The sequence below is a fragment of the Leucoraja erinacea genome, chromosome 30 (genome assembly GCF_028641065.1).
Source record: "Leucoraja erinacea ecotype New England chromosome 30, Leri_hhj_1, whole genome shotgun sequence".
Taxonomy (NCBI): domain Eukaryota; kingdom Metazoa; phylum Chordata; class Chondrichthyes; order Rajiformes; family Rajidae; genus Leucoraja; species Leucoraja erinaceus.
The window spans coordinates 5,726,296-5,743,333 of NC_073406.1; the positions used below are offsets into that span (position 1 = coordinate 5,726,296).

Below are 17,038 nucleotides of genomic sequence, written 5' to 3' on the forward strand. Positions count from 1 at the left end.
GGCAAGTGAATGATGCCCCATCTGAGCCGTGTCCGCCCGCTCTCAGCTCGGTGCAGAGGGCACTGACTCGCGTCAACACTTGGGCCGCTCGGGTGAGGTTGGAGGAGGTGACCCGCGACTTGTTCTTCTGTTCCTTCCTGGCCGAGCCGCGCTCTTCTTGGAGGCGGCCGATGAGTTGAAGGGACAGGGTGTTGCTGCAGGAAACCAGAGCGTGGAGCGCGTCCTCCGTCTCCCTCCAGCCTGCCAAGCTGCTCTTCAAGTCGAGGCACAGTGAACCCATCAACGCGGCCAAGGACAGCAGGCAGGCGGCGCCGATCCGGCGGACTGTACGGCCCCCTCCGCCCGTCGGGAGAGCCCCACACCTGGAACACAACGAGCAAGGTGACCGGTTGCTGCCTTCGACGCGGAACTCCAACCGCGCCGACTAACTAAAGCCCTGTCCCACGGTACGAGTTCATTCCAAGAGTTCTCCCGAGTTTGCCCGGATTCGAAATCGGAGATTTACGGTAATGGCCACTCGCCGGTACTCGGGGGCTCTCGTGGCCATTTTTCATCATGTTGAAAAATCTTCACGAGTCTGCCCGTGCTTACCTGCCATTAGCGAGTCTTCCCGAATACCTGCCGTTAGCGCTAAGAGACGACCCCGAGCTCCGACGTACCCGCTACGTTCATTCTCCGTGCTTACCACGAGTTTGATTTTTTTTAAACTCGGGAGAGCTCTTGGAATGAACTCGTACCGTTTTAAACTAATCTCCTCTGCCTGCGAGTGGTCCATGATATCCCTTCACTCACTGCATATCCATGTCCCATGTGCCTATCCAAAAGTCTCTTCCACACCATTGTGGTATCTGCCTTAACCATCGCATCTGTCAACTCGTTCCAGGCACTCACCGCCCTCTATATAAAAAACGTGGAGCATCCTCTCACCTAAGAGCTGTGCCCTCTAGTCTTTGACCTATCGACTCAGGGGAAACGATTTTGACTCTTTACTAGTCTATGTCTCTCTTCTGTCGGGTCTCCCCTCAGCCTCCGGCCTTCCAGAGAAAACAATACGTTCAATCCAACAATCCAATCCAAATCCAACCTCTCCTTACAGCTGTTTAAGAAGGGACTGGATGCTGGAAATTGAAGGTAGACAAAAGTGCTGGAGAAACTCAGCGGGTGCAGCAGCATTGGGTTCGGCCCGAAACGTCGCCTATTTCCTTCGCTCCATAGATGCTGCTGCACCCGCTGAGTTTCTCCAGCACTTTTGTCTACCCTCCCCTTACAGCTAATGCCTTCTAAGCCAGGCAGTATATTGAGTTTTGTCTACTCCACTGCGAAATTTCCTCAAGGCATGTCTACTTTGAATAAGTTCCCGCCCTCTCTCTCTGACGAGAATTCTTCACCCTCTCTCGCTGTCCCCCCTCTGACTTATCTTGCTCTCCACCTTTCCGCTTTGATCTCTCGTTTTCACACCTTACCCTTCCAGATATCTGTATCCCCCTCTCCCCTGACCCTCAGTCTGAAGCAGAGTCTCGACCCATAACGACACCCATTCCTTCTCTCCAGAGATGCTGCCTGTCCAGCTGAGTTACTCCGGCATTTTGTGTCTATCTTCGGTGTAAACCAGCATCTGCAGTTCCTTCCTAAGCATTTTTGGTAAACCTCTTCTGCACCTTCTCCAAAGCCTCCACATCCTTCCTGTAATGTGGCGAGCAGAACTGCACACGACTGCAACTGCGCGCAGCACGGGAGTTGAATTCCAAGACTATGGAAACCTTTAAGTAATTGCAGAGGGCCTACACCGAATGAATTAGGTGTTCGCCGTGAAACCGGCGCATCGTAAACTTATTCGGACCTCTTTGGCTTAAGTGGGTTCTCAAACGAGGATCGATTGCGTATATGGACCTATTCTCCACAAGGTTTAAACAAAGATTATAGATCTTTGGTTTAAAGAGTTGGGTCGCTTCACGGTAATATGTTAGATTCTGAGAGAGCATAACAGAGGAAATGTTAATATGACGTTTCAGCCATTCAGATTGGGGAGTAACGGTAAATTATTTATCTGGAAGTTATGAACATTGGGCAATCTTTGACCGGGTTGTATATTTACTCGGTGCAAGGATGAGAGCTTTGCTCTTTTGGACACTGCTAACTGAATCAGATATGGGGATAAATTAGGAAGGTGGAGTCTGGTTTTACTGCCTGGCGGGGCAGTATATAGACAATAGACAACAGGTGCAGGAGTAGGCCATTTGGCCCTTCGAGCCAGCACCGCCATTCAATGTGATCATGGCTGATCATCCCCAATCAGTACCCCGTTCCTGCCTTCTCCCCATATACCCTGACTCCGCTATTTTTGAGAACCCTATCTAGCTCTCTCTTAAAAGCAACCGGAGAGCCTACCTCCACCGCCCTCTGAGGCAGAGAATTCCACACTCTTGAGGAGTCCACTCTTGCTGTTGTTGCTTATTATCTGGTTTTGCTATTCTGGTTTATTGTACATTCACGTCCCTGTCAGACTTTATTTTTGTGCAATAATGCTCAAAGCTGGCGGCGAAGCCGAATCCATGTTTCGCCTCTCTTGTTAACCTCGGGCAGCGAAGTGAACATGTCCGCCATCTCCCCAGCAATGGTTTGACGGACGCGGCCAATGTCGGCTCGCAACTTTGTGCCCGGTCTCAGATACATGCGAGCGGTGTCGTTTTAAATGTAATAATTCCCTGTAAAACGCGAGTTGCCAATTTGGATTCAGGAACAACGAGAGAACCAGACCGTGCATTTATTTTGGTACTTGTAATTTTAATTTACGGGGAAACTGTTTGAAATTAAATTGTAAAGTTGCATTTTATTCTCGCCGTTGTGAAGGGAACGAGCGCTCGCTATTCTTGCAGTTTTCATCATTCTGTTCATTCCCCCCCCCCCCCCCCCCCCCCAGTTCTGGTGAAGTTAGTTAACTATCCTCGCCTTCATGAGGAGACCGGTTAACCAATGTTTCGATGTCACCTTTAGGTAGATTAAGCGTTTATATTGTGAAAGGTTAATAATTCTCTGTAAAATAGTACAGAACACATGGTGTTTAAGAAGGAACTGCAGATGCTGGAAAATCGAAGGTACACAAAAAAGCTGGAGAAACTCAGCGGGTGCAGCAGCATCTATGGAGCGAAGGAAATAGGCAACGTTTCGGGCCGAAACCCTTCTTAAGAACACATGGTCCTGGGTCGCTAGATTCTGTCCATCGCCTCTCTGACAAATTTCCTTTTCGTTTCTTAATCATTTCTGGCAATTATCGGCAACATTCGTTTTAAACTCGTAGAAACCTGTATTTTAAATAATATTGGTTTGTGTAATTTTATATTTGTAGTGCAGCGCGGTCTCCGATCAGTTTATTCCGTTATGGAACGAGCGGAGCCGCCGCCCCAATGTAACAGAGCCTGGTCCGGGTTGTAACTCCGGTATCCCGTCCGCTCGCTCCCCTTCTCTGAACTACCGGCAGATTTGACACACATTGCCAACGCGTTCGGTAGCCGCAGCCACTCCTGGCATCATCCGGATCCGATGCTCCCGATTTGTACAAAAGCGAGTTGTACAATTCGTGAAACGACCCTGACATATTTTGGAATTGTACTTATTTCCGCTGGTCGGTACCAACCGCGGACGGTGCAATTTACACTCAAAACAGACCTACAACACTGAGCACAAAGTGCTGGAGGAACTCAGCGGGTCAGCTAGCAGCAACAGCTGTGGAGGGAACGGGCAGACGACATTTGACTTGAACGACCCCGACCCGAAACATTCTCTCCACAGAGGCTGTCTGACTCGCTGAGTTCCCCCGGCATCTTGTTTTAGCTCAAGATTCCAGCATCTAGTTTCTTGTGTCTCCAGATCTAAAGTGTTGCTGGAAACGTGAAGCGAGAACAGACTGCGCTGGAGATATTCACCGGGTCGAACAGTAAGTGTGCAGAGTCGTGTAGGAAGGAACTGTAGATGCTGGTTTATACCGAAGATAGACGCAAAATACTGGAAATCGAAGGTAGACAAAAATGCTGGAGGAACTCAGCGGGCGAGGTAGCATCTATGGAGCGAAGGAAATAGGCAACGTTTCGGGTCGAGACCCTTCTTCAGTCAGGCAGCATCTCTGGAGAAAAGGATCTGGACCCGAAACATCATCGAATCATTCATTTTTCTCCAGAGATGCTGCCTGACCCGCTAAGTGACTCCAACGTCTTGTGTCTATCTTTTGGGCAGAGTTACTGTGTCTAGTCACTGGGGCGGTGGATACCCCAGTGTTTACCGGTGTGATGCACTCTCTGACAAGTTGCCCGGCACAGTGGGACTGTTTACCTGGCTGTGTCACAGAGCAAGTCCGACGCCGAGGCCTCGACAGCCGCTTCTCCTCGTCCTCGGCCGCCTGTTGGTTTCCGATGGTGGGTTGCGCCGAAGTTCCGTTTGGCCCAGGAGGAGGGATCCGTTCTCACGGAGCGTTCTCCCTTCTTCACCCCGCCGGCTGCCGACATCAGCGAAGCCCAGGGAAGTAAAACCCAACCATGAGGAGAATTAATGGAGCATTAAACATGTCTCAGGTGCTCGGATTCCCTCCGGATTTGTCTGCAAGCAAATGTCAGGGATGATGGTCTGGAGCGCATCGTGGACATCTTGATTTGTGGAGCAAAGATCTTTGGTGTGGAGAGGCTTCCAGGAGCTCTGGAGAAACGGGGAGGATCGGGGATGTGGACACGTCACAGCGAGGGGTGGACGGATCTAAGGGGAAGTGGTGGAAGAGGCTTCACCTGCAGCCCGTGGGACTGACTATCCCCACATCCATCCCCGTCCCCAATCCCACCTCTTAATCAGTTACTCAGATCACCGAACCGATCGCCAAGGAGAAAATAATCCAAATGCGTTCAACCTCGCCTCATAACTAATGCCCTCTACTGCAACATATTACCTGGATTATAAGGTATTAGTTATAAAGAAAGATTGGACAGTCTCGGATGGTTTTCACTGGAGTAATTGAGGTTGATGGGAGATCTGATAGAACTACATAAAGTTATGAATGGATGGGATCGATTGTCAGAGCCTTTTCCCCAGTGGGGACGTGTCAAATACTGGAGGGCGGAGCATTATGGTGAGAGGGGCAACTAGTAAAGGAGATGTGTAGGGCAAGGTTTTTTTGCACAGTGTGGTAGGGGCGGTGATGGAGGCAGATACGATGGTGGCGTATAAAAGGCTTTACGTTAGTCTGTATATCTGGATTGATAAATATTCAGTGAAACAACAGGTGCGGAAGGAGAAGCAAGCAACATCAAGGAGAGAAATAATTGATTACGAAGGATCCCCGCCCCCCTGAGTGTACATATTTCTCCATCTATCCTGCCCCATCTGGAGGTGTGCGTTTTTCACATTTCTGTACCTTGTGCCTGAAAGGAGAGGAGATAGGAGAGAATGGCCAGGGGGCGACTCGTCCTGAAGTCCAATTTATCTTTAATGTTTCTCAGTGCTGACAAATGTTGTGACTCTGCAACATGCATTCTATTTCTTTCCCCACAGCTGCTGTCTGACCTGCTGAATATTTTCCAAAAATGCTGGAGAAACTCAGCGGGTGCGGCAGCTGTGGTGAGAGGGCAGCACCCGCTGAGTTTCTCCAGCAATTTTGTCTACCTTCGATTTTCCAGCATCCGCAGTTCCTTCTGGAATATTTCCCAAATCTTCTGTCTTCAACTTGGCCATGTGTGGGGTGTGTAAGAAATTTGTCATATAATCTGTCAATTCTGTGCTGAAGCTATGCTTTTGGAGATTACATCTACAAATTGCATGGAACCATATCCATTTAAATACTTTTTTTTCTATGTGATGCTGTTACATGTAATGCATTATTCTCAACCTCTTTGCTTCTCTCTACAACAGAATATTCATGTTGCTTTGCAGTTGGAAGCTAGCTTGTTTGTTTCACAACATGGCATTTTATTAGCAGTCCTTTTGATGTTTGGCGGTGAAGAGACGCGGGAATAGGCAGACCAGCTGAGACCTCCTCATATTCTCAACTAGTCCATATGCTGCAGAGTACAGGGAGCACTTCCGAGAGTTTGCCTATAATCGCCCTTGCCACAATTACATCATGTACTCACTTGGGAAGCACCTACAGACCCATCACTTATGCAGCTGGCAGTCTTATTATTTATGCCAACTCAGCACACTACATAGAAACATATAAAATAGGTGCAAGGGGAGGCCATTCGGCCCTTCGAGCCGGCACCGCCATTCAATATGACCATGGCTGATCATCCAAAATCAGTACCCCGTTCCTGCTTTCTCCCCCTATCCCTTGATTCCGTTAGCAAACAGAACCAATACAATTATTATGCCCTCATTTTTGATCTCTGGTTATAAAGGCAAAGGCATAGACAGACTGGGGTACAAGCAGCCATTGGGGAGATGTTTCTCATAACAGCAATGGTGAACAGATTGTGTGGTTGTGTTAATCCATGATGCTGATTATGAACTGGTATGTGTGCCCGACGCTGCACAAGGGGCTCCTCCTTCTTTGATGTATATTTGATTGCATATAAATAGTTAATAATATTATATAAATATATACCAGGAGTGGTAACTGGTCAATATTTAGCACAAACCATCTTGTGTGGTTTGTTATTCTTAATTATCTATAAACTGCGGAGGGTTAAAACTGCGCGGCTCAGATGTGAGTTGTCGGCGGCCGGTTGATGCTTATTGAGTGGATTCCAGGCACTTGGGAACAGCAGAGACCAGACTCACTGGCATCGCTTGAGTTGGAGCAACCCTGACCCCTGGTGGCGACAGTGTTCAAGAAGGAACTGCAGCTGCTGGAGGATCGAAGGTACACAAAATTGCTGGAGAAACTCAGCGGGTGCAGCAGCATCTATGGAGCGAAGAAAATAGGCGACGTTTCGGGCCGAAACCCTTCTTCAGACTGATGTGATAGATCAAAATATCAAAAGGTGATATCAAAAGGTGATAGATTTCTGGTTAGGAGATCAGTCTGAAGAAGGGTTTCGGCCCGAAACGTCGCCTATTTTCTTCGCTCCATAGATGCTGCTGCACCCGCTGAGTTTCTCCAGCAATTTTGTGTACCCTGGTGGCGACAACCAGCTTTGCCGCGGCCTCCTGGTTCTGATCAAAGATAGACACAAAAAGCTGGAGTAACTCAGCGGGACAGGCAGCATCAAAGATCATAGAGCACTATGATCTTTTGGGCAACATCTCTGGGGGAGGCGGGAGGAATGGGTGACGTTTCGGGTCGAGACCCTTCTTCAGACCTCGTTCTGATTGCAGTTCTGATACAGAAACGTGCCGCTGTGTCAAAATATTTATATTCCGTTTTTTATAAAAAGTGCCTTGTGTTTCCAATCGATTACATATCGCAGGCTGCACTGTCATTTCTTGTGTTTCTAACTTTTTGTTTTAAATTTTCAATATGTAGAGATGGGAGACAAAATATAATAATTTAATTGTCTTATGCTAATGATGCCATCTTCAATCTTATTTACTTCTTTTTCTCTTTCCAAATAATTTTGACTTGTTTTCTGATCTTCGTGCATAAGGAACAGATGCACCGAGATGAGAAGAACTTTTTTCACACAGATTAAAACCGAGATGAGAAGAACTTTTTTCACACAGATTAAAACCGAGATGAGAAGAACTTTTTTCACACAGAGAGTGGTGAATCTCTGGAACTCTCTGCCACAGAGGGTAGTTGAGGCCAGTTCATTGGCTATATTTAAGAGGGAGTTATAAGTGGCCCTTATGACTAAGGGGATCAGGGGGTATGGAGAGAAGGCAGGTACGGGATACTGAGTTGGATGATCAGCCATGATCATATTGAATGGCGGTGCAGGCTCGAAGGGCCGAATGGCCTACTCCTGCACCTAATTTCTATGTCTATGTTTCTATGCGTGTTATTTGCATATGGAGTCGGCTCAGCTGTTGCAACAAGATCATGGATAATCACCACCTCCATTTTCTCTCCTTTCCCCATTTCCTCTGATAGATTTCTGGTTAGGAGATCAGTCTGTTTTAAAAAAAAAATGTAATCAATAACTGAGGACACACAACCTTATTGGATAAATAATTGGAAAGAATCACCACCACTTGAGTGAAGTAGTTTCTTCTTGTTCTAAATAGTGCATCCACATGTTGAGACCATGAGTAGGACAAAACTTGAAGAAAGGTCTTTAATAAATGGAATTATTGTGCTGTACCAGGATTTCCACAAGGCTTTGTTTTAAGGCTACTAGGGAATAGGCTTATAATCAGAGATAGAGTACTCAGCAAGAAAGGGAAGTGCAGCATGGCTATATGGTCTGTGAAGTAATGGGTAACAAAAGGTGGTCGTTTACGGTTATTTTCTGAATTAGATGTAAATTAAAAGTGGGAATTGATGTTGGGCCTTTATCTTAATCTATGTAAATGACTGAGACTTCAAGGCTCAAACCAGTCTTCCTAAACTTAATAAAGACACAATACCTGGCAGTATTGTGAACTGTAAAGAGGACAGTAAACAGGATGTTAGTGCAGAGGGGCCTGGAATGTCTGAAGAAGGGTCTCGACCTGAAACGTCACCCATTCCTTCTCTCCAGAGATACTGCCTGTCCTGCTGAGTTACTCCGGCATTTTGTTTCTGTCATCAGCCTGGAATGTACAATCTATTGGGAAGGGGGATATTAAGTCATACACAATTTTTAGCTTTACCAATGCTTTGGTGCACACATATAAAAGTAGGGAGGTCATGCTGAACTTTAACAATATACTGCCATTAAAAATGGTCTAGACTGAACTGAAATACTATGTTGAGTTCTGTTTGTCACATTATAGAAAGGATGTGAGAGTATTAGAGATGCACGCCCGAGAGGGGTGGTGAAAGCAGAGCATCTCATACTGAAATATCTAAAAGAACAATTGAACTGACAAGCTACAGAAGGCTACAAGCAAGATGCTGGAGAATGGAATAGCTATAGATTGTCAGTGTGGCCATGGTGGGCTGAAGTGCCTATTTTTTGTTATGCCCAAAAGGTACAAATACATTTATAAGGGAGTTTCCTGGGATGAGCAGTTGCAGTTCTAGGGAGAGTTAGATGTGACCTGCACACTTGCCTGTTAGTGTGTGGTCAAGGTGAGCTTTGAACCAGGAATGGAACGCAGCACCTGTAACTAACGACACAAAACACTGAACAACCAGGAACTTTGACACATTTCCATAAAAGGAAGCAAGACCACAAAATAAATTATTTCACACCGCAGTTAAAATGAAATAAATGTTGAATTTAACAACAGCTTTGAGATAATGGAATCAATGCCGATTTTACAGCTGAAATACCAGCATAATCCTTGTACTCCGCCACTGAGAGTAATTATTGAAAATTCTGCAAACATCAGATCTGATCAGTTCTCATTCAACCCAAAGATCAAATCAGCAGTCATTTGCTGCAGGGATTGTGTTTATTTCAAACTGTTAACAGAATCAATAGAAATTAAAAATAAAAAATAAAATTAAAAAAAAATCACACACCAATTTCATTCCAAAACACTTTAGATCAAAAACTTTCTCCCCCACAATTCTTTCCCAAAATGAAAACTTTAATGAAAACGACACACGGCTGATTCAGAAGCAGACTGACCCAATGCCAGGAACCACAAAGCCTATATTACTCTGGAAAATGCGAGGGCACTTTTACTGCAGATAAAGATGGATTTGTGGATGGAAAGCCAGGAGAATCTCAGCAGGAGGATGAGCAGTTCAGACCACACCACAGTCGTGCTGATAGTTACTTTAACGTCCAGTGTCTAGTTTAGTTTCACATCTTTTATAAGCAAAATAAATTAAAGCAGAGTTCTTGATCAAAAAAAGAGCTGGTTTGTAGACGTGTCCTCAGCTGATGTTGACAGCTAGGTCACTTCCTCTAACCTAGATGTTAACAACCATATGGACACATGATGGGATGATGAAAAGTGGCAAGAATCATTTCATCAAATTCTTACGGCATCCTGTTTAATTAACAAAGAGAAAACTGTAACCAACAGGCTTGGGAAGCCAGCACACACAGAGCGGAAAACTCGTTAAAGAAGCTGAAGGAAATAATCAGAATCGACAAGGGCACTTCTACTATCCTGACTGTGGCACCAATAAAGTGAAAAGGGAGCAAGAGTGAACAGCACCAACAACAGTGAACCATCCGTGAGCAACAATAACAACAACAACAGATGGTTCAATCAATCAGGTACCAATGTTCAGGGCAATTATAATGGAAGATATCAATAACTAGGGGAGTAGTACAGGATGTTAATGATTAGGGGGAATGGCAATGTATGGTTTGGGAAATTATTGTGAATGCTACGGGCATTTATTTTTAGGATGGCTTCAGCAATTAAAAACATATTTTCTACCACACAGGCAGGAGTGCTGAACTGGTCGTAGGTTCTGCAGATGCTGCTTTGTAAACTAGTGTGTGAGCACAGCAGCAGGAGGCGAGTAACATTCTATCTCTGATCACCTCTAAAAGAACACAAACTTTGCATGGACAACATTGATCTAAAGAGCAGGCTGGGGGAACAGAAAGAATGGAGCCTAGAGCTCGGGGCTGGGTACGGACTGACAGGACCAGACTCACACACACTGCAGGCCAGATACAAATCTTCACCGTCTGTTTTATAAATAACACGGAACTAAATGCAACACAAGAAAAGTGAATAATATCCTTCCGCTAAATGAATCTCAGGACTGGTTTGAAGCCAATCTATTGCCAGCTGCTACTAAATGTCAGAATGTGACAGAAGTCTGGTCTGAAGTATGGATATTTCAAGGAGCATGGCCTTTCCAATAGCAGGGCCAGCTGTTGGTGGGCAATGATAGTTTGGGGTTTAAGAGCAGCATAAAAGAACCTGGGTCTTTATAACTGCCTCGCCCAGGGGTGGTGGTGGAAGCAGATACCGTAGTGATGTTAATGAGGCTTTTAAACGGGCACATGGATATGCATGGAATCGAGAGAATGTGCAGGCAGAGGAGATTTGTTTAACTTGGCACAGGCATTGTGGGCTTGTTCCTGTGCAGTACTGTTCTATGTTCAAAGCCACACAGGCAAAGCAATGGTTATTTTTTTCCTAAAATATGAACAGCGCGCACACACACATACACGTATACAGTGCATTCACAAATGAGCTCAATCATTTAATAAAACCAACCAAACCAATCATTCACCTCTTCACATCGTCCCCCAGCTGATACTGAACATGGGGAGAATGAAACGGGGCAGTGACTCTGCAGCCAAGCCCAGCCAAGAGGAATCACTCTGTTGAACAAAGGCATCAACGTTCTCACTCGATGCCCATCCTTTGACTTCCTGCACCAAAAGGCTTCTGAAGTGCCCTCCAGTACCAGCTCACACGCTCTCTAGAATATTAGCCACCCTTTTAGGTCTCCTTCTATTAGCTTATTGCAAATTACATCAGGTTCATGTGCTGTGAGGGGCAGTAGTGAAAGGCAACTATGCAACACAAAGCCACAATCTGCCAGATGCCATTTTCCATTGTTGTCAGCAATCAGAAGGAGAATCTGTGGTTTTAGGAATGGATTTGGAACCTCACTTGATCAACTTCCCAGCCCCCAATCTTCACTCTCCTCAGTTTAACCTGTCCACTCTTCACATTCCACAACTAAGACTTCTTCCCAGTTCCTAATACCCGATTCTTGTTTCAAGCATTAGGCTTATGTACAGAGTTCGTATTCCTTGTGACCTATAATCAAACCTCACTCTATGTCCTAGCAACGGTCTGTGTGATAAGTAGGATTAACTGCAGGGGCAGTCCATCATTCATTTTGGTAAACTACATTTTGGCATTAGATGCAAGACAATAAAGGTAAGAAATGTCTTTCTGGCAAATGAATCTCCCCTGGTTTAAAAGCCAGTCTATTTCCAACTGCTGATGATGAACAAGGTCAGTCTGTAAAGTGAGTCTGGATAGTAATTATGGATGTTTCACAGTGTTCAATGCGTTCCTATAACAGAGGTGGCAATTTAGGATAGTTCACCCATCTACAGGGAATGATGGCACAACATCAGGAGTTCTCTAAAACTTTGCTCGCTCAAATTAGAAAGAACATATTTTCTCCAAGGAATGTTGGTGACATTGATGGAAGGAGTTTACACTCCAGTTTATATTGAACCCTAAACTACATGAGATTCTGCTCTGGAGATACCAACGCCTAACCCTGCACCATCAGACCACACCAAGACCCTTGCTGCATCCCTGGTTCCACTGGGCTCCGCTCCACATTCTACAGCCCACTGGGACCTGGTTGTATAATCCTGGACCTACCAAGATTTCTGTCCCCTTACCCACAGCCCCTACACCCACACCTCGTGCACATTGTCACACCCAGCGGGACAGACTGGTGACGCAAAGCAAGCACCGTCTCAGATTAATTCAGGAATTAAATATCTGTCTTGACATCCCCATTCCATGACACAAAATCACCCCAAGCATACACCACAAACAAACATTCCGAACAAGGAGGTGGAACAATGCTATCGCATCGTCTGATCAGTGTGGGCTTATTTCTCAGGGTGTTAAATGAGGGTGTGCTCACTTACAGTAGTGCAAGCTCTGACCTTATTTAAAATCTAAGATCTGTACTGCAATCTATGAAGCTGATATATAGGTCACTCAGGAAAGGTGGAGTTCCACTTTGAATCAGGATACTCGTGCTGATGAAAGCTGTAAAAGGTGGCACCAGAGAAGCAAACCACGTCCCTCTCAGCACCAGTAACCCCAACTCAGAGAAAGGTTGCAAGAGTCAGGATGTAGAACTGCTCCCAGGTAGCAAAAAGCAGAGAGAGGGCTCCCGCAGAAGATTTATACCTTGCTCCTGAATATCGGCTTGGCTCCCGGGCCACAGTACTCATTGTAGATGAGCTTGAAGAGGAAGAGGTGGAATAAGGTGATGAGCGATGCCACGCTGAACCAGAAGAGGAAGGGGAGGCCGGGGTACTGTTCAGCCATGTGGTCCTCGTGGGCGAGGATGGCCTTCAGGTGCAGTGTGTGCCTCAGGGCCTGCAGGTGAGTTAAGTCCGTGGAGATGTACAGCAGGGGTGTGATGGGCCGAGTGACCATGACGGGGAAGGTGTGCCCCTTGAGTTCGGCGGTCAGCTCCACAGGGTCGTTCATGCAGCCCGCCTCGCAGCCGTAGAGCTTGACCTGCTTCTCCTGAGGCTTGACCGAGACGTGGAGGAAAGGCTTCTCGTCGCCATCCAGCAAGACTGCCAGGTTGATCAGATCCTTGTTGTAATGAATCCCCCGCAGTAGGTAGCTGTTGTGCAAGACGGAGGGGTCGGCCTGGAACTGCAGGTGGTTCTCGGTGAACTGGAGGCCCCCGAAGCTCATCACCATGCCCTGCATCATGCCGTGGGCCCCGGCTCCCACCAGGGTCTTGCAGCCTCGCTTCTGCAGGGTCAGCCGCCACAGATTGGACAGCTGCAGCAGGTGGGCCACGTCGGCAATGCGCGCCGGCCACAGGTTCTCCGCGTGCATGGTGGCGTGGCCGGTGAAGCAGTGGTCGGCGTAGTTCAGGCTGGCCTCCAGCTTCTCCCGCTCCTCCGCGCCGTTCTGCGGGTCCAGCAGAGGAGCAGGCGACGTGGAGAGGACGTAGAAGAGAGTCTTGTTGACGATCACGCTGGAGGGCGTGTGAGCATCCATAATCTTCTTCATCTCCACTCCTGCAACAGAAACAGGCAGCTCACCACGGCTATCTCAGCACAATCAGCCAACCTTGTCACACATTCAAATTACACATTCACTGGGCTTAGGTTAATTATTATCACATGTACCAAGATGCAGCGAAAAGCTTTGTTTTGTATGCTATCCAAACAAATCAGATAATACTATATATATAAATACAATCAAGTCAAACTCAAGTATGCTATGTGGTGTAAAGGCAAAGATACAGAGTGGAGAATAAAGTTCTCAGCAATGTAGCGCTTCAGTTCCATAGCCCGGCCTGATGTATTCTGCCCTACTTTGACAAAAGGAAGCAACTGACAGAAAGGAGTTTTCTTGTAAATGAGGAAAACGTGTTTTTCTTTCAGCTCTCTGTGATGGAATTTCTTACTTCTCTGATATAAATATTTTCAAATTGTACTCAGAGAAGACTTATTTTGTGTAGAGCATATCTCAAATACCCTAAAACAAGCAATAACTCAATTTTGACAAAGAGAAGAGATGGAATCACTTAACTGCAACACTCAGACGGCCATCATTTGTCCTTTTCACACGAACATTGTCTTTCTTCTCTGGGTAATAAGGATTGATTGATTGAAAGATACAGCATGGAATCAGGCCCTTCAGCCCACCAAGTCCATGCCGACCATTGATCACCCTTTCAAACAAGTTCTATTATCCCACTTTTGCATGCACTCCGGACACACTCGGGCCAATTTACAGTGGCCAATTAACCTACAAATCTTTGCGAAGTGGGAGGAAACCTATGTGGTCTCAGGGGGAGCATGCAAACTCCACACAGACAGCACTGGACATCAGGATTGAACAAGAGTCTCTGGCCTTGTGAGGCAGCAGCTCTACCAGCTGTGCCACCGCATTGCTACAATGGTGGTTCTGCAGAAGAGTAGGAGTATAACACCGAATTACTGAAGCTGTCAGTGAAGAAAAATCCTATCCACACGTGGTGGCTTACCTGAGTTTATTAAATCGCCCCACACCTTCCGATGCTCTTGGTAGAGTTCTTCTGCTCCCAATTTCAGCAGCTCAGACATTTCTGCTTTTGCTGCTTTCCTCAGTTTACTGAATGATTCCTCCACATCTGTCAAGTCCTTCAGCACAAGTGTATAAACCACCGAAACCACATGCTCTGTGAATTCAGACTTTGCAGCCACCTGCAGCCTGGTGGCCACTTTCTCTGTGGCTACCACCACCAAGATGGTCTCCCTTTCCTCAGTCAGTGCCCTCCCTGCTAAGAGGAAGAACTCCTGGTTGTTTTGTTTCTCCAGGCTGGAGGAGAATTTGTTTCCTATGACGGGCGACTTGTTGACTTCGAAGACAGTCACTCGGTCTGTGGGGTTGGAGATGTGAATCCTCTGTAGTATCAGATGGGGACGGCTCCGATGCACAATCACATCTTCACGGAGAGTGACGCACTCGTGGGTCGTGTGCGATGATCCGACCTGGATGCACTGCAGCAAGCTCACCACTCCCTCCTGGAAGTGGATGAGTGCAGCTCTGGATGCTGAGCGGATACCAAGTGGCGTCAGAGATACCAGCGGTATATAGTCTGTCAGGTGGACGGCTGCAAGGCCCGAGGCAGGAGATGATGCCACCCAAAGCTGATTAGAGAAAGCATCCACGACCAAATGACCATTGCCAACCACAGCTGGGCCAGATAACTGCCCCAGACTACCTCCGTCGATGTGACTCATCAAGGCATTGCCATGGTCTATGGCTGACTTCCACCGCTGGGTTTCTACCTGAAGACAACCGTCTGTGACCGTCCTGGGATCTGCTGCACCGGGGAACAGCCTGAATCCACCTTCCGAGCTCAGGTACCAGTAAAAGATGAGCAGAATCCCAAGGCATGCCAGCATTCTCCTCGCCCAGCTACTGGAGAGTAACATGGGTAACCCCTTCAATCGCTGCTGCAACCACATCTTGTGGCCGCTGCTCCCTTCCCTGGGTCCTATCCCTTCCAGCCTCCAACCAAACCTATCAGTTATCCAGCAGTGTCTTTGTCTCTAATACTTTCCTGACTGTCAGCTCTCAGGAGAGAACAAAAAATACATCAATACAGACTTTTCAGTTAACCTATTTTAACTGTGAATCAGACCCCCTTTGCTCCACACAACAATAATCTTGCTTTAACTTTCAAGGACACTGCAATCAGCTTCAGCAAAACCATTCCTTTATCCCCTTCTTTTAAACGAATTCGGTGATTTCTGTGACTAGAAGCTGGAAGAGAAAAAAACTCTTGGTCTCTTATACTGACTGTAATTTTAAGCCCTGAACTTCTTCCTTCTTTCCAATATATTGTCAAGACAGAGTTGTTTTTGCCCTGATTATATTGGTCCTCCTGTCCTCTCTCCCTCCTGACTCGACCTCCACTCACTGCATCTCCATCTCAGTTGCCCTCAGCATATTTCTCTCTCTCTCTCTCTCTCTCTCTCACACACACATCTCTCAGTATCTCAACCCTTTGTTATTCACGATGCCACCGTGAGATCATCAGCTTTCACCTCTAATTCTATTTATTCCCATCTCCCTTCCTAGCTCTGTCACTCTCACGGCCGTCGGTTGGATTCGCTGCCATCGGTTGGATTCGCCCGGAAGTGTCGGAGAGTTTTGCGACAGCAGCTCCCGAAGCGATTGCCGAACCCCGGAACAAGCCGAGCGCAGCGGCCCCGCCCCTAACAAGGCCCCGCCCCTAACAAGGCCCCGCCCGGGCCATGGCCACGCCCCCAATACAGCCACGCCCCGTGACATGCTCCGCTCCCAACCCAGGCCCCGCCTAGCTTCATGGCCCCTACACAGCCCCGCCCCGTGACATGCCACCGCCTCGCCCGCGTCAGGGCCACGCCCCCAACACCCCCCGCCCCGTGCCATGGCCACGCCCCCTAACCTGGCCCGCCCCGCGACAGAGCCACGCCCCGACCGCGTCAGAGCCACGCCCCTAACACAGCCTCGCCCCGTGCCATGGCCACGCCCCCTAACCTGGCCCGCCCCGCGACAGAGCCACGCCCCCAACAGCCCCGCCCCGTGCCATGGCCACGCCTCTACCCTGCCCCGCCCAGTGCTATGGCCACCACCCCGCCCTGCCCTGCCCTACATCATGGCCACGCCCCCCCGCCCCGCGACGGCCACGCCCCCTACCCACCACCGCCCTGCGACATGGCCTCGCCCTTAACCGGGCTCCGCTCCATCACCACGCCCCCTACCTAGGCCCCGCCCCGCGCCGTGGCCCCGCCTATCTGACGCCCCGCCCCGGTCCCATGCCCCGCCCCGTAGCTGGGCAGAATGTCCACAC

At 47.7% G+C, this 17,038-nt stretch overlaps 1 protein-coding gene across 1 annotated transcript; it reads right to left on the minus strand.

The window, feature by feature from the left end:
- Positions 1-8,071: 8,071 nt before the first annotated feature.
- On the minus strand, positions 8,072-16,396 carry kiaa2013 (KIAA2013 ortholog). Its single transcript, XM_055659250.1, has 2 exons — positions 14,702-16,396; positions 8,072-13,727 (listed from the first exon to the last, which is right to left on the minus strand). Exons 1-2 carry the CDS (start codon positions 15,666-15,668, stop codon positions 12,868-12,870), a joined length of 1,827 nt encoding a protein of 608 aa, XP_055515225.1. The 5' UTR covers positions 15,669-16,396; the 3' UTR covers positions 8,072-12,867.
- Between the last annotated feature and the right edge of the window lie 642 nt (positions 16,397-17,038).

Coding starts and splice junctions, on each gene's coding strand:
- kiaa2013 (XM_055659250.1), bottom strand. CDS start 15,668: ATGTGGTTGCAGCAGCGATTGAAGGGGTTACCCATGTTACTCTCCAGT. Junction 13,728..14,701: donor GGGCGATTTAATAAACTCAG/GTAAGCCACCAC, acceptor TTTCTGTTGCAG/GAGTGGAGATGAAGAAGATT.